This window comes from Protopterus annectens, chromosome 11.part0 (genome assembly GCF_019279795.1).
Source record: "Protopterus annectens isolate FY-2018-M chromosome 11.part0, PAN1.0, whole genome shotgun sequence".
Taxonomy (NCBI): Eukaryota; Metazoa; Chordata; order Ceratodontiformes; family Protopteridae; genus Protopterus; species Protopterus annectens.
Window position 1 is genome coordinate 443,941,432 of NC_056745.1, and position 22,466 is coordinate 443,963,897.

The window sequence follows — 22,466 nt, forward strand, 5'->3', positions numbered from 1 at the left end:
AAATAACTAGAGAAGGAGAGGTAAGAGAATGGGAAGACACCAAGAACTTACTTGGACTGCAGGTTAGAGACTGCCTGTACACTGATATCAATCCTTGATAGGGAAGGCAGAGAGAAAGAAATGGTCTTAAATAAAAGATGAGCACTGGTAGAGTTCTTAGTAGAATCTAGAATAGAAATTGCCGTTAAGAAAGGAGTAATTAGTACAGCATATAAAATATTGCATTGTAACTATAAGAATCAATCAGAGGAGGTTAGAAAGGCTTGGGAAGAAAGACTGGATAAGCAATTCACAAAGAAATAATGGGGAGAGAGATGTACGTCTCCCAAATATGCAAAAAAGTCTACTTTGGTTGGAAGTGTTTACATAGGTATTTTTATACCCCAAGTAGACTCCAAAGAATTTTTCCTCAGGTAGACAACAAATGGAGGTGTGATGGGAAAGGAGGAGGTAACCGGGAACATCCAGTGGATATAAAAAGTGTACACACCCCTGTTAAAATGCTAGGTTTTTGTGATATAAAACAATGAGACCACAATAAATCATTTCAAAACTTCTCAACTTTAATATGACCTATAACCTGTACAATTCAGTTGAAAAACAAATCTGTTAGGGGAAAAATATAAAAAATAAACGTACAATAACTGGTTGCATAAGTGTGCACACCCTTAAACTAATACTTTATTGAAGCACCTTTTGATTTAATTACAGCATTCAGTCTTCTTTGATAAGAGTCTATCAGCATGGGACATCTTGACTTGGCAATATTTGCCCACTCTTCCTTGAAAAGCACCCCAAATCTGTCAGATTGCAAGGGCATCTCTTGTGTACGGCCCTCTTCAGATCACCCCACAGCTTTTCTATTGGATTTAGGTCTGGACTCTGGCTGGGTCATTCCAAAACTAATTTTCTTCTGGTAAAGACATTCTTTGGTTGATTTGGATGTATGCTTGTGGTCATTGTTATGTTGAAAGGTGAAATTCCTCTATCTTTCTAGCAGGTGCCTGAAAGTTTTGCGCCAAAAGTGACTGGTATTTGGAACTGTTCATAATTCCCTCCACCTTGACTAAAACCCCAGTTCCAGCAGAAGAAAAGCAACCCCAAATCATGATATTGCCACCAGCATGCTTCACTGTGGGAATGGTGTTCTTTTGGTGATGCAAAGTGCTGTTTTTCGCGCCATAAGTACTTTTTGGAATTGTGGCCAAAAGGTTCAACCGTGGTCTCATCAGACCATAACACATTTTACCACATGCTTTTGGGAGACTTGATGCATTGTTCTGCAAATTTCAGCCAGGCCTGGATGTTTTGCTGTGTAAGAAAAGGCTTCTGTCTTGCAACCCTAAACCATAATCCAGACATATGGAGAATATGGGAGACTGTTGTCACATGTAGTACACAACCAGTACTCGCCAGAAATTCCTGCAGCTCCTTCAGTGTTGCTGTAAGTCCCTTGGCAGCCTCCCTGACCAGTTTTCATCTCATCTTTTTTTTGAGGGACGTCCAGTTCTTTGCAACGTCACTGTTGTCCCATATTGTCTCCACCTTTTGATGACTATCTTCACTTTGTTCTATGGTATATCCAATGCTGTGGAAATTTTCTCCTGACTGACACCTTTCAACAATGAGATCCCTTTGATGCTTTGTAAGCTTTCTGCGAACCATGGCTTTTGCTGTAGCAGGCAACTGAGTGAATGTTAGGAAAATCCTACTAGGACAGCTGAACTTTATTTGGGGTTAATCAGAGTCTCTCTAATTGATGGCAGATGTGTACCCAAGAAGACTGAATGCTGTAATTAAATCAAAAGGTGCTTCAACAAAGTATTAGTTTAAGGGTATGCACACTTACGCAACCAGCTTATTGTATGTTTTTTTATTTTTTTATATTTTTCCCCTAACAGATTTGTTTGCTTTTCAATTGAACTGTACAGGTTATAGGTCACATTAAAGGTGGGGAAAAATTTGAAATGATTTATTGTGGTCTAATTCTTTTATATCACAAAAACCTGGCATTTTAATAGGGGTGTGCACCCTGGGTGTGGGTTTATAACCACTGTACTGCCTGGGAGTGTAATGAGTTGGCAGACTTTAAAGATTCCCTGCACACTGGTCTGTTGGAGACACTGCGTGAGCAAATTGGTGTAACTAAGGAAATGATTTTTTGAGATATGATACAGAATCAGAATTGCCTAGAAATAAATAAGGCCTTGCTGAGTCTAATTATGATGAGAGACAAAAAAGTAGCTACTAGAAAATGGAAATCAAAGTCTAAACCAACTTTACTAGAAGTAGCAATGATAGTAACAGAGACAAAACAACTGGAATTGGGATCTTTAGAAAAGGACAAGAGCAAATTACATAGGAAAAATGGGAAATGCATGCAGAGAAGGAACAATGTTTAAAAGAAGGCAGGAATTGAATGAGCTATGTAAAGGTAGACCGACAGTGACTGGCTACATTACAAGTGATGGATAATGCTTGCAGGTACAGCTGTGTCGGCATGGTTTGTAATGTATAACATTTGCAACCGAGATTGTGTCGGTATGGTTTACTTTCATTTACATAAATGTAAAATTGCCTATGTCATACATGATAATTAAATAAAAATGCTTCTTGTTTTAAAAAAGAGGGAACAGACTGGTTTGCTAGACTGAATCATTAGGCCCCTTGAAAGCAGTTTTACATCTGTAGCTGACATCAAAAATGACAGAATGTGGCTATGACCTGCTGATATAAATCCCCCTTACGTGGGTATTACCCTCACTGAACTGCTTCAGACAGACACTTCACTATTGGCTGTTCCACCCCCAGAGAGCCAAAGAAGTCAGAGGTTGCATCTCATGTAAGTATGCAGTAAAGAGTCAAGGCTTGGACCCTGAACAGCTATCAGTATCTTCATGGCACTGTCTGCAGTAATTTATCTTGGTAGTATCATCTTTGAGGAAGTTAAATGTACCACACTGCACAATACAAGTGATCTTATACCCGATGGTGCAGCAACTATAGTACTGCAAAAAATGTATGCTGCTGTAACTAAAAGAACAGACCTTTAAACAGGTGCTTCCTTCTACAACTAAATACTTTTTTATCCTGCTTATATAGAATGCACATTGTCAGTCAAGATGAGCAATGCACTGAACTCTAGGTCTGGAAGATGAAAGAAACTGGCAAACAGATCGTTTTCTAGGACCAGTAATGTAATTTACTATTAACACAGCTGAAAATTAGCAGTCAAGAATGGAATGGTTAAAACCATGATTTAAACTGCTCTTCATTTTTCTCCGTTACCTGATCTGCTTACTGAACAGATGTGAAAAAGACAGTAGTGTGCCTTGGCTTATTTTATACTAAAGACATGTAATCACATATATCAAAGCCTTGGAACTTTCAAGGGCAGTAGACATTCGTATGCAAGCCAGTCAAAACTGCCTGATAGTTTATGAAATCCCAGAGAAACAATAACAGCCTGCACAAATATTAACACTTTGCTAGCTGTTCAAATCACAACAGCTTCAGAAAATGTAGAAAATTCTTCTAGTGTCCAAGTCTTAAACTGGGGAATGTCTTTATGCCAGTTCAAGTTCTTAAGAGCAGAACAATATCTTTAAAAATGTGTCAGCAAATGTTTACCTGCAAAATGTGTGCAGCCAACTCGAATACTACTTCACTGTCAAGTTCAATCAATTCCTGAAAAAGAAAAATAACAACAGGTCAGCTTACTATGCAGAGAAAGGCATGCAGCACACAACTGTTCACATTGTCTATGACTGTTAACATCTTTTTAAGAATCATTCAAAATGATTTCATCAGGATTCTGTTTTGGATACTCTGCAGAAACCTTGTGTATATTTAATACCTCAGGAAGGAACATTATGTTGCTACTAACACAAAGATTAGGTGCACACAAACAAGCACCTCCTTTAACTATTTCATCTTTTTCAGTGAGGTGAGGAAGTACATGATATGGCTCATGTGAAGTCTAAGCAAGCAACAATGGTCAGCAATGTGCTACTGTGTAAATAACGCCCAACCATGGGTGTTCTGAGGCCCAATGCTGCTGGGGTCACATGAATCATTTGGCAGAGGAAATATTTTACATCAGAATCTTTAACAAATTAGATAATAATTAAAAAAACAAATGCAAAAAAAATTACCAGCCCATTCTCTAAGTGCAATAATGCCATTGAGAGAGAGAGATGTACATGTTATGGGGTTATACTAGCCTTCCAGGGGTGTACAGGCCCCTTCACCTGCAGTGGTAGGCCTTACAAACACCCCTGGGTGGGAGTTAATTACCCAATAATACACACCCAGTCCATGCATTATTACTTGCTTATACAATGGCAAGGGGACAGTTTTTGGAATTTTGTCATCGATTCGACTGCTTGGCACTTCTTCAGTAGTATAAAACCTTGAATTACCTACATGCAAAAAATGCCAAACAAAAGACCAATGGTGGCATCAAGAATCTCACCAAACTCTCCATATGGTTTGAACTTGCCAACATTGCCCATTCAGTATAATTTAATAAAATATGAAGTAAAAAAAGCTACCTTAAATAAATCATTACACACCAACAGTCTTAAATCTAACTGCCCAAAACACTTAAAGAAAAATCTACAAAAAAGAAAACAAAGAGGAGATATAAAGTCCACTTTAACCTGAGCAAATGTGCAGCCAAAATACATGCACATGCTCAAAGATGATATGATGCCTACAGTGTGATCAAAATCCATCAAATGAATAGTTCCATACAATTTACTTAGAAAACAGACTTTAAATGGTCTTTTTTGAAAATAAACAGCATGACAATAATACATCTGTGTGACATTGCTCTGTTTCACGGGTCCATGTCTAACCTTCAAATAACATTTGCATTGAGTGGCTAAACATCAAACCCTATGCATCGAGCGTTCATTCATTGAATGTTCATGTCAGTAAACGGGAAAGTAACTAGTTGACCAACACTTCCCTGTCTGTCCTTTTCCCAACTGTAGTGTGGTCTTGGAGTTGGTATATATATATATATATATATATATATATATATATATATATATATATATATATATATATATATATAGTTAGTGGGGTGTGGGGGCAACCCCCCCCCACCTGGGTGGGTTTGAAATACTGCTGTTTGTGAAAAAGGGAAGTGTTGGCTAACTAGTTACTTTCCCTATTGAAAAATAAATGTTTGCTGAAGGAACAGTCAATGGATAGGGTTCAACGTTTAGCCGTTTGACGCAAATGTTATTCACAGACTCCTGTTTCACTCAAGCTGTAGTTATCCACACCAGCAGCATAAATGGAACACACCAAACCAAACAGTCCAGTGAGATTTACTGTTTAATTACATCAGCAATGACAGTGGGCATGACCTTCCAGGGACCATTCTGTCACGGCTAGCTTTACGTATTGGTGAACAATGTAGCCACCTGGGGGGCACTGGTCATCTTGGGGCACCTTTCTGCCCTTTATGTATTTTTTCTAAGTAAAGAAGCAACACCTGTTTCATTATGTACAAAGGAGATAGGAAAAAAAAAAGCAGAAAAGTGCCTATATCTATCTAAATGATGTCCTATGAAGGAGGTGTCAACTTTCTACTCCTTGCTGTCGCACAAGGAGTAGAAAGCCCACAAATAATGAAATAATTCAGAAGTGTGTAGGTTCTGTGGATGACAGTAGAAGCAGCTAGTGAGAGAATGAGGTACGTTTTTTTTTTGTATCCTGCTGGGCAACTAGATATATGAAGTGGTGGCTATATCTGCAGAGTAGATGGAGTACCTGCTGATGGCCCTAATTTCATTCTCTGAACTGACTCTGATTTTTGAGAACATCTTTGCTATTGCTTTACATTTATGACATGTACTTCATAAAATTTGTGATTTTCTTTTTTTTTATTTTAAACTGCTGAGGATCACAGTCAGTAATGTTAAGATGTTAGAATTGTCTGCTAATTCTTCAGAAAATGCATGCTGGTGTAAGCCTGTTATATTATCATGTTAAGTGAATCAATGCAATAGTTAAGCACTGTCCTTGAATTTGTGGCGTCCTCTTCACATTATTTTTGCTTTTGACTCTGATTTTTTTTAATAAATCCATAAACACTTTTAATAAATTATCACTTAAGATATATTCATGCATACATTAACAGAAAACAAACTTGTTAAATATGAATTGTCTTGATTTTTAACAATCATTTACTCCAACACTATCTAAATTACTCAGTATATGCCTTCCCATTAAACCTCACTCTTCCTTTTTATCTAAAAATCCCACCTCCAGTCCTTTTATCTGTTTTGCAGTACTCAGTACTTCAATTACAGATGGCATAGATTTTGATTTCCATTTTTTAATAATTGCTTTTTTTGGCAGCCAAAAGCATAAGCCTTAGTAAGGCCTTGTCTAGGCAATTCAATTCATATCCTGTGACACAGCTCAAAGAATCATTTCCTTAGTTATAGCCATTTGCTCGCCCAGTACTTCTGACAGCGTACTCTGCAATATATCTTTTTTTTAATCTGCCAACTCAACACACTCCCAAAAACAAATTGCCATTTACCTCCCCTATTTCCCATTATACAACCAGCAACTGGTATCCACCTGAGGGAAAATTATCTGAAGTCTACTTGGGGCATAAAAAACAATATGCAAACACTTCCAAGCAAAACTCCATAACCTTATGGACTTTGCTCCATACTTGGGAGACGCACCGATGTCCTCCCACTGTTCCTTTGCAAACTGTCTTTCCAGTCCCTCTCTTCCCAATCTTTTCTAACTTCCTCTAATTCTTAAAGCTATCATGCAAGACTTTATGGCCCTATTAATTATCCCTTTTTTAACAGCAGTTTCTTTTCTAGATTAAAATCTCTACCTGAGCTGAGCTTCACCTAAGATTCCACTATCCCTTTCCCCCGCCTGTACTCTGATATCAATCCCTCGTAGGGAAGGCAGTTTCTAACTTGCAGTCCATACTTCTGTTTGGCCTTACCTACTCTGCTATCTTTCCCTTTCTAAACATTTTCCCCAATACTTTCTTTCTTTTACCAGTTTTTTTCCAGTAAAGTCCAGCCCTCTTATCTATTTCCTATACCCCTACTTGCAGTCAGCCCTACTGGCATTACCTCCATTCCCATACTGGCTTTGTTATTAGAACACTTTATGCTATTTTGTGAATACAATATTCTGTTTGGTGGCTGTTATTCCTTAAGGATCTGCATCCCTTTCCGCTTTGATTTATACCCTTCTACTTGTGTTATGTGTAAGCCTTAACTGTGTAGCTCTAAAATAGCCATAAAATCTTGTAATCATAAACTACCTTGTTCTGAAGGGAAGATCAACTTATCCCACTTAACTCTTGCCCTCTTCCCCACCCAAATAACTTCCTTCAACTTTATATTATCATTCATGTCTCCTTTGGTTGATAAAAATATGCCTGACCAGAATACAATAAACTCTGTTAAATGGTACCCACGGGGATTGGTAGATGCCGGATACCTGTAGTTTCTGGTTGCTTCAGAGTTACTATTAAAAATAGGCCTCACTAATACTATACCCTATGCTATCTGTTTGGTTTGACTTGTTCTCAGGTTGGGGAGAGAGGAAATGTATTCCCATCTTCCTTTTTTAAAACTCAAACTCTAAAAATGTAAGTTATGTTTCTGCAGGGGGGGACAAAGTGCAACACATGAAATTGTACTGTATTTCTTCAATATATTTTTGCCAGTTGCTTCAGAGTGCCAGCTGCTTGAGTTCCATTTACTGTATAAAACTAAAGGGATTAAAGGCATTTTCACTACATGTATCTTATTACTCATATCCATAATTAAGAACCTCCAGTTTCTCAGTTTTTGAATTATATTTTGTTTAGTCTCTTCTCACATATCCTTCGCTGCTACAACAGAATCCTTTTTAATCCATACACCTAAACACTTCATCTCATCATGTCCCCATAAATATGGCTATCGCTGAACCAATGCATGTGTGGATAACATTGTTTACTGCTATAGTCTTTGTTTTATCTTCATTAATTTTATATCCTAAAAGACTTGAAACTATCCCAAAATGTTCCACAACACAGGAATATCTTTTTCAGGATTTATCAGGTACAAAATAATATAATCTGCAACTAAAGCCAGCTTTTCTTGATTACTATATCAATTATATCCTTGCATCTCTGAGGCCCTTATTTTCTTTCCCAATATAAAGCAAATAAAGGGGAAAGAGAACACCCTGCCTGGTTCCTCTGTTCATATACAACTTATCAAAGAGGAACCCTCCCACTTTAATGCTTGCCTAAAACCTTCATATACCTTTCTAATTAACCTTATTATTTCATCAGGGAATGCAACTGGTTTCCCTGTCCTGCTCATAAAATCCCAACTTACTCTGTCAAATACTTTCTCTGCATCAAGACCCAACAACAACATTAGTATTTTCTTACATTCTGCTTTCCTCTATCATCAGTGTTCTATCAATGCTGCCAAATGGCGGCCTCCCCCCACAAAATCACAGTGATCCTTATTTATCAGTTTTGGTAACACATTTGCCATTCTTCTAAATAGTATAGATATAAATATTTTATAATCATGGTTTAAAATTTAAATGGGTTTGTCTGAAGCTGTGTCGTACAGGTTCATAGGTTGATACTAGGCTATCTGGCCTAGGGCATTTATAAGCCTAGCCAGAGTGTGTTTGGCTTTCGCCACCCTTTTAGATTAGTTGACTGTGCCTCTGTATAGTAGGTCACAGAAGGTAGCCCTTTTAAGGTTAGTTTACTGTGCCTCTGTCATGCAGGGACACAGAAGAGATCCCAGGGGTAAACTTACGATCTCCCATCCACTCAAGATTTCTCTTGAAGAGGGTCAGTGAGGGGCTCTGCCTAACATGGATTGGGATTTTGTTCCAGAGTGAGGGGAGCCTCTGGGATATGAATCTGTCCCTCCAGCATGTCCTATTTATTTCTGTGCTGAGGTTCAAGTCCCTGGAGCATGTAGCTCTAAGGGATTTGGATTTCCTGAGGTGAAGCATGTCCATTAATTCTAGGTTGGACATGACTTTATACATCAGCCACAGATCGCCTCTGAGTAGGCAGTACGCAACTGAGTAGAGCTGGAGTTTCTTTAGCCAAACTGCATAGGGCATCTGTTTGAGCCCCTTGATCCTCTTGGTGAGGTACATTTGGGGTCTTTCCAGTTGCTGCAGGTGTTGGGTAAGGTACATCCCAAATGGGGCATTGTATTCAATTATGGGCCTGATAAGTGATGAGTAGAGGGGCACAATGACCTCTCTTGATCTAGATGTGAATCCTTTCGTGATAAGGTGGGCTATACAGAAGGTCTTTCTAACCACTTTGGCAACGTGATTGTCAAAGGAGAGATTGCTATCTATTTGGGTCCCCAAGTCCCTAATTACTTCTTCCATACTTAATGGATTATCACCTATGTGGTAATTTGTGGGCACTCTGTTTTTCCCAAAGGGGGTGACTATGCACTTTTTGGCATTTAGCTTTAGGCCATGGCTCTGGCACCAGTTATCCGTCTCTGTGAGACTCTTTTGGAGGATGCTTGTATCAGCCGGAGAGTCGATTACAGCACCCAGTTTGCAGTCATCTGCGAACTTGGTCAGCCATAGTCCACCCATGTTAGCCTGTACCTCGGAGAAATATATACCGAACAAGAGAGGTCCCAGGACTGAGCCTTGTGGGACGCCACTTGTAACTGGTTTAGAGTCTGACATGGCACCTGCTATTCTGGCCATGTGGGTTCTATCCTTGAGCCAGTTTGCAACCCATCTTATGACATAGGGGTTGATATTTAAGCTGGTGAGCTTATTTATGATGCCCAAGTGGGGTATTGTGTCGAAGGCTTTTGCGAGTTCCAGGTAGGCTGTGTGGACTACCTTCCCTTCATCTATGGCTTTGGTAACTGTTTCAAAGAAGTCGACCAGGTTCAAGAAGCAAGATCTGCCCTTAACAAAGCCGAATTGGGTAGGATCCAGTGTCTGGAGGTTCCCAATGTCTTTGTTTATGATTTCCATGATGATATGCTCCACAGCTTTGCAGACCAGGCTAGTCAGGCTTATAGGGCGATAGTTTCTGGGGTCTGTTGTAACATCACCTTTGTGGAGTGAGACCACTGTTGCTGTATGCCATTCCTTGGGTACATATTCTGTAGTAAGGCTGAGATTAAACAGTGACTTTATATGAGGGTTTAGTTCTTCTTGGAGCTCGTGTAAGACGCAGCCCGGGACACCGTCTGGTCCCATTGATGCTGTGTTTTTTGCTTTGGAGAGAGCAGCTCTCACCTGTGCATCTGTGATCTCAGGAAGGCTACACTCTGTTGGGATAGACATTAGCTCTTTTGGGGGGGGAAGAAGTTTGCACTGAAACTTTCTGCCAGGATGTTGGCAATGTCTGTGGGTTCAGTGTATTTTTTGTCATTTTGCACTAACTCAGAGCATATCTGGGAGTTGCTTCTCAGGTTTCTGACATAACTAAAGAAGGCCTTGTGATTATCTTTAGCGTCCTGTGCAATTTTTCTTTCGAAGCGGAAAAAAAAAAAAAATTTCTATTGCTACAGACATTAGTATCATGTTTTGAATTTGGAACTCCTGTAAAGGTGTTCTATTACCTATTAGCTGCATTGTTTGATTTACATCTTATGCATTTGCATTACTGATTACATGAATTTTATTCTTGTATTTTTCTTTAACATTTTGTAACCTTTAATGTATCTGTATTGCTTACAGAGCTTTTCTCCCTGGGCCTCCACTGAAAACGGGCAATTTTAGGCCCAGTGGACTTCCCCGGTAATCAAACTGAAAATAAATAAAATAAATAAGCTGGCCTTAGATGATTTTATGAGGGATCGTAGTTTCTTGCTAGTACTGATCAGAGACGCCTTCCCTTTTTGGGATTTTGCTCCATCATGTAGTAGCTTTCTCCTTCTTTTGTATAGCTTATTTATGGCCGGGATCCACCAGACAGGTCTCCTGCCTTTGGAGGAGTCAGTCTTGGTTTTATTTGGGATAGCATGCTCCATGCATTCCTGTAGGTGTCCATAGAATGCTTTTGTAAAGGATTCTGCATTTTGGGCCGTATTTTCCACTGGCCCGGGGGCTTTGAAGGATTCCACCTCGGTTTTGAGAAGTGTGAAGTTTGCTTTTGAGAAGTTCTTCACCGTGGTTTCCTTGGCTAGGGGTGGGGACGGAATATGGATGTCCAGTGAGATTAGTTTATGGTCTGATCTTACCAAGGAGGGGTATACCTCTGGTGTGGAACATAGAGACCCCATGTTGGTGATGACCAGATCCAATATGTTTTCCCCTCTTGTGGGAGTGGTGACCAGTTGTTTCATAGCACTTGAGTTTATAAATTCTAGGAACCGTTGGGTGAGGGTGTTTGGGCTTGAGTAGTTTTCCCAATCAATGTTTGGGTAGTTGAAGTCACCCAATATAATGGTGTTTGGAGGGACCTTCATATTCTCCAGTGTTCTCAGGAAATCCGAGTGAGGTTCCTGTGTTTGGGAGGGTGGTCTGTAGCAGGCTACAAACTGAAAGGCAGTTTTGCCCACTGTTAGTTGCACATGGATGGTCTCTGATGCTTCGTGCTGTGCCATTAACCTGGAGGTGTGGGTATCTTTGATAAATATGGATACTCCCCCTCCTTTTGTGGTTCGGTCTGAGTTTTGGGGCTGGAAAGCATGGTATGAAGTATAACCTGTTAGTGCTGGGGTGCTCTCGGGAGCCTTGAACCAGGTTTCTGTTACTGCACAGATATCGATATTTTTCATACTGAGGAGAGTCTTGAGTGCATGCATCTTGAGGTTTAGACTTCTGGCGTTGAGCAGCATTACCCTTAGTTTTTTTTTCTTTGTGTTGTCTATGGCGGTGGGTTTGTCTTTTGAGCCTTGCCTAAAAAAGGCACTATGGGGGAGGCAAGGGCCTTTGCCAGTATTGGAAAACCCAGGGGTGACAGGTGCAAGTCGTCCCTAGCGAAGCAACGTGGCTTGTCGAGCATGTCATCTCAGGCTGACAGACACTGGATCCCCTTTGAATGACACCAATACTTTAGCTAATTGTTAAAATTGATAAATTTGTCTTTATACTGTGGCATCATTCTTGGTGAGGGTAAGATGCTACTCAAGGTCAGGGTCATACCGGCCTGGGCTACATGATCAAAGAGCTCCTCTGTCTTTTTTCATGTAGTCCAGGGAGGCACGTCTCAGGTCATTCACACCAGCATGGACAATGATGGAGTCATACTTGTACTTGCTTTGGAGTGACTTGAGTGCTTGGGTTACGTGGCGGATCCTGGCACCAGACAGGCAGCTTACAGTGACCTTCTCCTTGTTCAGCCTGGTGAGTGGGGCATCAGTGTGTCTGACAATAGAGTCACCTAGTACAAGTGTATTAGGTGTGTTGTTTAGCCTTAAGGGCTGTGACTGTGTGGCACACTGACTTTGTGAGCTATGTGCTACATGGGTACTGTTTCGTGGTAGGGGTTGCTTGGATGTCTGCTTTGGAGGTCTCTGCTGCTTAGGCAGATTTTTATTTAGAGCCTCCAAGTATGTTTTCGTGTGTTTATGTGTTTGGTTTGCTGATGCGATAGGTCTATGTGAGACTGGGTTTGTGGTGTGTGTGGTTACCTTCTCCTCCTGACAGGCTGTGCCAGTACTGGGTTGAGAGAGCTTAGCCTCCAGTTTGGCTATATAGTTGCATCTCTCACATATATTTGAGCTTGTTGGGAGGAGGAGAGGGTGGTCTGTATACATAAGGCAGTTGTAACATTGCCTCAAGATTCCCAGATTTACCAGCTGGACTGGAGAGTAAACCCAAAACTGACCTTTGGACATGCCCAAATAATATAGGGAACTACTTATTGACTGATCAGAAAGAACCAATAGGGAGCAAGTGCTTAAAAGGAGTATAAGAGGATGTAGTGCTTAAGTTTATTAGTGTTTACCTATGAGATTACTTATATGAGCAAGTGCAGGGCTTTAGAATGAAAATAGAGTGCTTATTTTGAGATTTAGAGCAGTTCTAAGGGAAAAAGTGAAGAGCAGACTCTGTGGAGCCGGGAATACTTTAAACCTGTTTAAATGGTTATTGGATCTTTTATATCCTTAGGTAATACAGCCACCACAGCTTCCTTTCAAAATGTTGGTGGTTTCACTCCCTTTGAAATACAGTTAAACAAAATCTTACAGATCTTTATCACTTACTTCTCTTCGAACTAAAACTTCCACAGGATTACCATCTGCTCCTGGAAACTTTCCTGAAGACTGATTATACATCACTGTTTTTATCTCATCCCCTCCTAGTTGTTGAGCCTCATCTACCTTGGCATAATTAGGTCTTCCACAAATATTTCCACTTCTGTTCTTCCTTGATTTAATAAATTATTAGATACCTGCCTGCTTTTAAACCTTATTCCTCCTCCAAAACATTTTTCTGCATGTATTGTTCCCACAAATTCCATTTTTTTCTATGTAACTTAACTCTTAACAACTTATCTTCTGGTGGATAAAAAATGTCTGGCACGTCTATAAAACTAAAAGGACAAAAACAGTTTTACTGCTTGTATGTTGCTGTCCATATCCATAGGCAAGCGCTTCCAATGTTTCAGTTTTTGTATTAGTTTTTATTTAGTCTCGCTTCCCACATATCCTTAGCTGCCATAATCAAATCCTTTTTTAATCCATACTCCTAAATACTTTCATTTTGTCATGTCCCCAAAAATATGGGCATTGCTGGATCAATTTCTCTGTGGGTAGATAGTTTTCAGCTATAGCCTTCTGCTTTATTTTCTTTAATTTTATATCCCTACCCCCACAAAGAAGCAGATGTGTTTCAGAATATGCAACAACACTAAAATGTCCTTTTCTGGTTTCACCTGGTACAAAATAATGTCATCAGCAAATAATGCTAACTTTTCTTGAGCACCATACCAATTATAGCCTTAATCTCGGAGTCCCTTATTTTTTTCTTTTTTGACAGTGGTTTTAAATATAGCACAAATAAAGGGGAAAGAGGATACCCTTGGCCTGGTTCTTCTTTTCAGACACAACTTATCAGAGAGGAACCCCCTCACTTTGACTTTTACTTCCGATCCCTCATATAGCCTTCTAATTAAGCGTATTATTGTAACAGTAAATGCAAATGCTTCCATTGCCCTACTAATAAAATTCCAGCTTACCTGGTCGAATGCTTTCCCCACATCAAGTCCCACCAGTAACAGCAGTATTCTCTTACATTCGGCTTCCCTCATTGTTCTATTAATGTTGTCAGATACTTGCCTCCCCCCCCACAAAACCACACTGGTCCATGTCTAGCAATTTTGTCATCACCTTTGCCATTCTTTTAGCCATTATAGACAAACACTTTATAGTGGCCTTCATCATTTTGTCTTATTGTTCAAGCCTACTTGCTTACAAAAAACACTTGTTTAAAACTTAAGCCAAGAGCATTGATGTATTCATTCACCCTTGTAAATCTAAGGGAAAGTATTTTAATTCTACATATACTCAGTGAACCTTTACACCCCATCCCCACAGACCAAAATCACTGCATATTAACATTAAACTTCCTTTACTCCAGCTTTTCTTCTCGTTATACTGTAAAGCCTATATTTCTTACAACTAAAAAAGTACTTGTTTAATATCTTTAACACACACAATAGTCACTGAAGACTCCCCTACTTTTAAAATACCCTACTACACATTACATTAAACTAGTTTAATATATATGACATGCACTTTATATCATGAAATACTTTATACAAATACTAACAAAATTTTTTACTTATAATACTTTTTTCCACTTTTCTTGTCCTTCTAAACATTAACAAAGCAGGATATATGCTTCATAGACCACCAATAAGTTTAACAAAATCAACAGAATTCCAGTATTTGTCAGACATATTTTTCTTGCAAAGCCATATTTCACAAATGTAACTGACACTTTATAGTCTCCCATTTATTGACTAATTTCAGTACTGCTGGTCATCTTCCTGTTCATCTCCATCTACCAACATCAGACTCTGGTTCAAGTCCAAGGTACATGTGATTATTCTAGTTAACTCCTGTGCTTTTTTCCATATCTCAAACATTTCCTTTGGAACACAGGAAAAGCTTTCATTGGCAAAATGTCTCTATGAATTTTACTGTCAGAAAAGTAAGATGAGTCCCCTTCTCCTTGCTGGATCACTTTTTTTGGATGTCTTTATTTATTTATTTATTTTTTCTTCCTTAATCTGCCCTGCATGAAAACATGTCTGTGATCCTCCAGGAAACGATATTCTGAAGACAGGTGGATAACAGCCGGTTGAATCTCACACTTGACTCTTGACATTCCCTTATTTCTGGGATGTGCTTCTCCTCTGCCTGGTGTAAAGTGAATAATTATTTTCTACAAACATTCTGCTGTCTGCAATTTTTAATACTTTGCTCTTCTGCCAAAGTTTTGTCAAGATCATATCTTTCTGCTGGTATGACTGCATCTTTACCAATATAGGTCTTGGATGCTTTCTCATGGCCAGGTTTGAACTATACATTCAATGTGCCTTTTCAATTAACAAATCTTGCTGTGGGACACCAGTCCAGTTGTTTATTTGTGCTTTCATAAAATTAATACAGTCTGTTCCAGTTTCACTGGGGCAGCAGAAAAATCTCAGGTTTTCTCTGTATGTGCATTGTCTTCTAAGTCTACTATTTGAAACAGCTCTTCTTGAGAACACTTCTACTCAGGCAACTTTTTCTTCACTTCAACATCTATTTTTTTTAGTTTTACAAGTTCATCTTAACAGCTGGTTAAAACTACTATTTTTTCCATCCTTTTGTTACTGGAGGGGATATAGTTCAATGTTTCACTTATTTTAAATCACCTTTATTTTTTTCTTCTAAATTACCAGAAGCCATCTCTTAAACTGCTTTTTCCTGAACAGCTGCAGAATACTTCCCAAACAGTGTATTCTCTTCCTCTTTTCTACTTGATTTTCTTTCAGCTTTTCCAAATTTCTTCTTTGCTGGCATTCAGGCAGTATACTTACTAGCTAGTACCTGAATTTTAGCCCCAAAACATTTTCAATGGCACTCCTTTTCCCCGGTTTCTGTTTTCGCACAGGGAGAGCTGAAATTAAGCTGTTGATCAGTGTGCATCCATTTCGAAAATCCTTGCTTATGTTTTGTTAATGCCATTATTACATAAAAAAATAGCTCTGAAATGCACCTCAGGGCATCCGTAACACCATGGCATCTGGGGTTCTAGTGGTGAACATATCCCTGGCTTAATTTGATAATTTATTTCACAGTTACTACATTTGCGGTGGTGGTACTGCCTCACAGTAAGATGCTGACCGGTTCGACTCTCAGCTAGAGTGTCTTCTGCGTGGAGACATGTGTGAATGGGCGTACCTTTGTTGAAGGTTGTGCATTAGGGCTGGCAACTCAGCACGTAAAAATCAACTGCCAATCATTAGTGGACCGGAGTTCCGCTGTGGCGACCCCTAATCGGGAAAAGCCGAAAGACACATTCATTTCACAGTTACTACATTGCACACACTGATGGTGGGCGTTGAAAAGATGCAGGAAAAAGCAAAGTTGAACAGTAAGACTAAACTTCTTTCCTTACGCATGACTTTCCTTCAGGACATCACTGGATCAAAATGGTTGGGAAAAAAACTGCACCTCGGAACATTTAGAACTTCAATGGCTTCTTGAGGCCACTAGGCCCCCAACCTGCCTCCATCTTAATTCAGTTATTTCCTCCACAGCTGTTAAGGTGTCACCTGGCCCAGTTCCGATGTGTTCAAAGGACGCAGAAAAATACTGAAGAGTGAGACACAATGTGCAAAAAGGTAGGGGGAAAAAAAAAGATATATATATATACACACACACATATATATATATATATATATATATGGATGTAGGACATTTGATCGAAAGTTCAAACGTCCGAATCCATAACCAGCGAACACACTAACGAAAGCGCTTTCTTCGAAAAAGCTCTTTTGTTAAAGTCTGTTAATAAAAAAAATAAACACTACATTAACGTTTTTGCAGGGGGGCTTTGCCCCCCCCCCTGCACCCCTCACACCCCATACTTTAATATTCTCCCTCCAAGATTGCACTACAGTAGGGAAAAGGGAATTTTCCTGTATCTGCATCATAGTATGGCCTCGGCAGCAGGCACATTTATGCGAAAGTGCTTCTTTGGTAAAAAGCACTTTCGCCTAAGTATGCCCGCCCTTAATGGATTCAGATGTTTGATCTTTCGATCAAACATCCTAGATCCACATATATATATATATATATATATATATATATATATATATATATATATAGGTCCCCTTCAGATGACTGAACTTTTAAAAGCTCGACCTTCATATGGCCAAGACCATATGATTGAACATTTAAAAGCTCGACCGGTCTGAATGGGGATCTCCATAAAGTGCGGAATCGGAAGATTTCCCTTAACCTAAATGTATTGCAATCTCGAAGTTGGTATATTTAAATAGCGGGGGTGTGGGGGTTGCAGGGAGGCCTCCATGCTAGCACTGTTTTTTTTCACATTTTCGAACATTCTAATGTTCGATCATATGGTCTCGACCATATGAAAGTCGAGCATTTGGATGTTCGATTATGTGAAGTAGACCCATACACACACACATATATTTATAGATAATGTGCGGAGGCCATGGTAGAGGGGAGAACTAAAGCTGGAGGCATTGGGTGTGTGTGTGTGTGTGTGTGTGTGTGTGTGTGTGTGTGTGTGTGTGTGTGTGTGTGTGTGTATATGTGTGTGTATATGTGTGCGCTCATCCTTATGTGAGGATGTAGGTAGGCGACCATAGACCCCTTTGCCTAAGGTGCAATTGCCCCTAAGGCCAGCCTCGAATTCCATGGAAACAAGTAGAGCTGATGTTAGCAAATAGAGGGATGTAAATGTTTGACTCCATTCTTAAAACCTAAAAATCAAGGAAATGTATGTGATGTATGACAGCCTACAGTTACTCATTAAATTCTAGGCAGTTGTTTTGATCACCCTTGTCGCACTGACTCTGGCCACTTGCAGTGACCCCTCACCACCACATACCACCACCACCACATACACTCAGAACATTTCTAACTTAAATAAGATGACAAAAAAGTTTCCAGGAAGTCCCTGCTGATGTTACAGAGGCTTGAACAGAAGCGACTCCTTACAGCTCTCCTTGTACTCTTCCCTTCCATTGTTTATTTCTTTAACTTTTTGCTTACTTTTTTATATTTATGCATGAAAGTCCCAAAATATGTTTGGTTTTACTTCACGTACTCTGAGTACAGGACAAAATGACGAAAAGGGAGTTAAACATCTGATAACTAATCTTGCATTTACTTGTTTAATAGAAGGTACAAAGGGCATAACCACTGCTGTACAAAAAATCAGTGAAAACTAGGCAAAAGGTAATCTGTTTTCAATGAGCTGTGGTTTCTTGAACTATGATTTCTGTATATTACATTGCTTTGCCTTTTTAATTCTAATACTTTTATACATTTCCATACTGTACTTATGTTATTTTGTAAAACAGATGGCAACAACTGGACTAATTTTTACATCTATCAAATGTGTACAAAAAGGATGAATTGTGGTATGTTGAGGGGGCTCTCACAGTTATAGCCAACACTGCTAACAGTCAACAAGCCACAATAATGCAAATGAGAACTACTTGTCAAAATTAAACATGCTTTCAAATGTAAAGGTATCCAGAATGAAAACACATCAGTAAGAATGGCAGAATATTGCTAATGGTTATCCTCTGATGGCTTTAGTGACTGGGGACAGCTGCAGGCACAGTTCTACTAATATGGGTGCCAACAACAGTATAGAGGATGCCATACATCAAATACATTTTTTTCACATATAATATGGGGTAAGAAGGGATTCAGGTTCTACAACAAGATAACAATAAAGGAATTCCACAGGGGGCTCCTAATATTATATGTTCTCCACATGAAATATAGTCTGTTTTATCATATTACGTAAGTTATACTTGGGCCAATAAATAACTATGTTCTGAAGACATTTTGTATGTGGGTTACTCTGAAAAATTGGATGAAATAAGATTTGAGTATTTCTCAGTTATATTTTATATACATTAGTTTATGAATTTGTAGTAATTGTAACAATGACTCACTGCAAACTAATTGAAAAGTAGCAGTATAGGAAAACTTGTTTTTATTTTCAAGAAAAAAATATATAATTTGATACCTAAATTTCAAGGAGCACCTCTGCTTGCAGCAGTGTTTTTTGTAAAGCAGTCTGGTCTCTTACATGTCTTCATGTCGCAGGGTGGTTAACCAAAAGTTAAAATGTACTTAATATGAGCACCATGGTGTCTTTTTAACATACCTTCCGATAAAAAAGTTCAGTTCCTGCAAATAGGCAATCAAAAGAATAAGACGTCTGGCTAGAAAAACATTTAAGTACACCCAAAACTGATTAGTACAGTTACACGTCAATAAAAGTCATTTCACTGACAGAATTTGGTCGAAAGACACATTGCATAAAAACTGGTTGATTGCTTTTCTGTAAAATACACAGAAGTCAGCAACTTCAGGGTCACAGGTGGGATTAGAGTTGGTATTAAGTTTAAAGGTATGTTACATTTTTTTTCACTTTTTCAGGAATTCCGCTTTTCTTGAATTGGTCTTTGATGCTATAACTTCTCATGTGAAGATAAAAATTAAGTTCTGTTTGATAATGTAGTTGTCAATAAAATAGTGAACATAAGCGCACTTGTGTGCACATGCAAAACGCCCACACAGTCTCACAAGTACGAGCAGAAGTAATACAGGGCAAAACATGTCACAAAGGTGAAAAGTACAGTGACAGTAATGCTCCTATTTCATTACTTTTAAGAAGTTATTTTTAATTGTACCACTTTTCTGTGCATCCATCCTTTTAAAGGAAAGCTCTACCCAGAAAGTGAAAATGTATACATTCATAACATCATGCTACACTGTGCTACATTAAATTATCAGAATCCCTCAGAACTATTCCTATCATAATTTAATTTGTTATACCCCAAAGAGGTCATGATGGGGACTAGCACAATTTTGTTTTTTAGTTTGTTTAGCCTGTTCCCACAATGCAGTTTGTGGACCCCGACATCCAAGCTTGCACTACAAAATATAGCAACACAAATTGAAGACTGCGTGTGTGTGTGTGTGTGTGTGTGTGTGTGTGTGTGTGTGGGGGGTAGCATACATATGCATATTTTTAGCAAGGTATCAAAGAAGTCAAGCTGCAGTGAGGGGAGTTAGGTGCATGCAAAAAGAGCTCCACCAAACTATCACCTCATAAGGGAACCAATGGACAAACAGACTTTGACCCCTGCAAGGCACACACAGGTCAATAGAGTGAAAAGGGGAAGAAGTGATGAGCATTGCAGGGCTGAGAATACACACAACAAATACTAATAATAAAGTTTCTCCCATCAAGTTATTATGCAAACTATATTGACTTCTAGCTGTGTGTGTCTGTGTACATGCATGGCAAACAGCTGAAGACAGTGGTTTCTAATTATAAAATGCATCCAGTTTTTGCTCACAGAACAAGTCATTTGGAAAGGAAAAGAAACTCTGGCAGTCATTTTTTTTCATTACCCAGCCAAGCTTGGGACAGTTTTAGAAGGAAATTAAGACAGCTATGAATAAATATGACCAAATACCTGCTAAAATGATCTTATGGGAAAAGAACCACCAATATACACACTGTTGAATAGTATCAGAAGAGACTGTACTCTTGTAGTGAATTAAACTGTCGAGTTTCAACAAACATGACATGTGAAAGTCTGGCATGAATCATCTTGATGCAGGGTCTGGCCTTTAAGTCATGGTACAGTTCTTGCTTCATTTCCAACAAGAAACACCTCTAACTGTAAGTTCAGACCGAATTTTTGCCCCTTTTGGTGACAAAATGGGAATCAGCAGCAGCAAGAAGGATTCAAGTAAAGCATGACGTCACATTCTTCGATTACTGTAAGAGATGCTGTGCAATAGCAGGTCTTCACAAGTGTCACCTAAAGGAACTTTTGCCTGGCTCCAATCTGCTGCACTAACTTTGCAGGAAATCTAAATATGTTACTAGTGAAAGCACATTCCACAGATATCTTTCTGCTTACAGAAAAGTTTGTCGGAGATGCAGAAATGTTTGTTGAATCTTTGTTGACAATGAGTGCATACATACTGCGTACATAAAAAACATCCCTCGATAGCTATTAGTGAACTAAAAATGGATGATGACTAACATAATCCACTTACTAAATTGTGTAACATACTGGATAATTAAAAAGTGTAACATTACCGACAGACCGAGTTACAAGATATTCATGTTTAAGGATGGTACAGTTGTACAATCCACAGAAATTTAAAAAAAAACATACCAGTTTAACATCCTTGATAATAAAAATCAAGGCAACCCAGCTGAAAGTGACACTGACACTCACAGAACACATGACAGAAGTAAAGAAGCAACAGATAATGTTAACAGCTAAAGTTAAAATTGCAAAAGTGATTTGAATGTACCTTTACAGATCAACTGCATAAAAAGTAGCTGGTTATTTGTGAGAATACTGACCTTTTACAGAATATGAACTATTTTGAAACATACATACTACAAATTAAACCTAAGCATAGACCAGCTGGGGATGGCTGCAATATAAAATTAAACTGTCACCCTGTATTTATAAGAGTTGTACGCAAATTATGGAACCCTCAGATAACTTATTTTATTCACTTTATGGTCTAACTCCTCTCTCAACTCCCACAATGCTCCATGCCTCCCTGTCTCTCCAAATTAAGGGTGCTCCCAAAGAGTGAACACATATATACTAATACCATTACAATGCATATCATAATCTGTTCAATGTCTTTTCAGACGTTTCTCCAAACATCCCTCCATGTCCCTTTGACCTGTAATGGGAAAAGGTGAGGAAGTGTATTGAAGTAGACAGATGTCAATCATGAACAGCTACTGTTATGGTTAAGTACATAAATTCTGTACCTGATATGATTCACTTTGACCACTTCAATTTCTATGTCACAGCACCCAGTTCATCTTTTTGGGTGGTACTATGACAGAATACCTTTTATGATAACAAACCTGAAGGCAAAGCAACCTGAAGACTGCATCCAGCTTACAGTGCCTTGCAAAATTATGCAGAGAAATTCAAGCTGCAACAGCACAAATGTCATCAACTGAACCATTTTTGAAAAAGGCCTAAAAACTGACCATCTTAGTAGCGCAACCTTTTTGGTTTGCAAGGTAAATCTTTATTATATTTTTTATAACAAACGATAATACATTCTGAAAGCCACCTAGACAAGGTTAAGGCACTTTTTTTACCTTTTTTTTTTTTTTTTTTTTTATGTGCGTAACTTTGTCCAAATAAAAGCTAAAATAATGATAGAACTATAAATGATGCA

The 22,466-nt window shown here is 38.8% G+C and overlaps 1 protein-coding gene across 4 annotated transcripts in view; it reads right to left on the minus strand.

The window, feature by feature from the left end:
- Window positions 1-22,466, minus strand: part of FRMD4A (FERM domain containing 4A) — a 1,911,200-nt gene that overhangs the window by 913,455 nt on the left and 975,279 nt on the right. For all 4 annotated transcript variants that reach the window (XM_044087941.1, XM_044087942.1, XM_044087944.1 and 1 more), the window contains exon 6: window positions 3,631-3,687. In XM_044087941.1, the coding sequence (XP_043943876.1) occupies window positions 3,631-3,687 (57 nt within the window). The remainder of the gene's footprint in view (window positions 1-3,630; window positions 3,688-22,466) is intronic.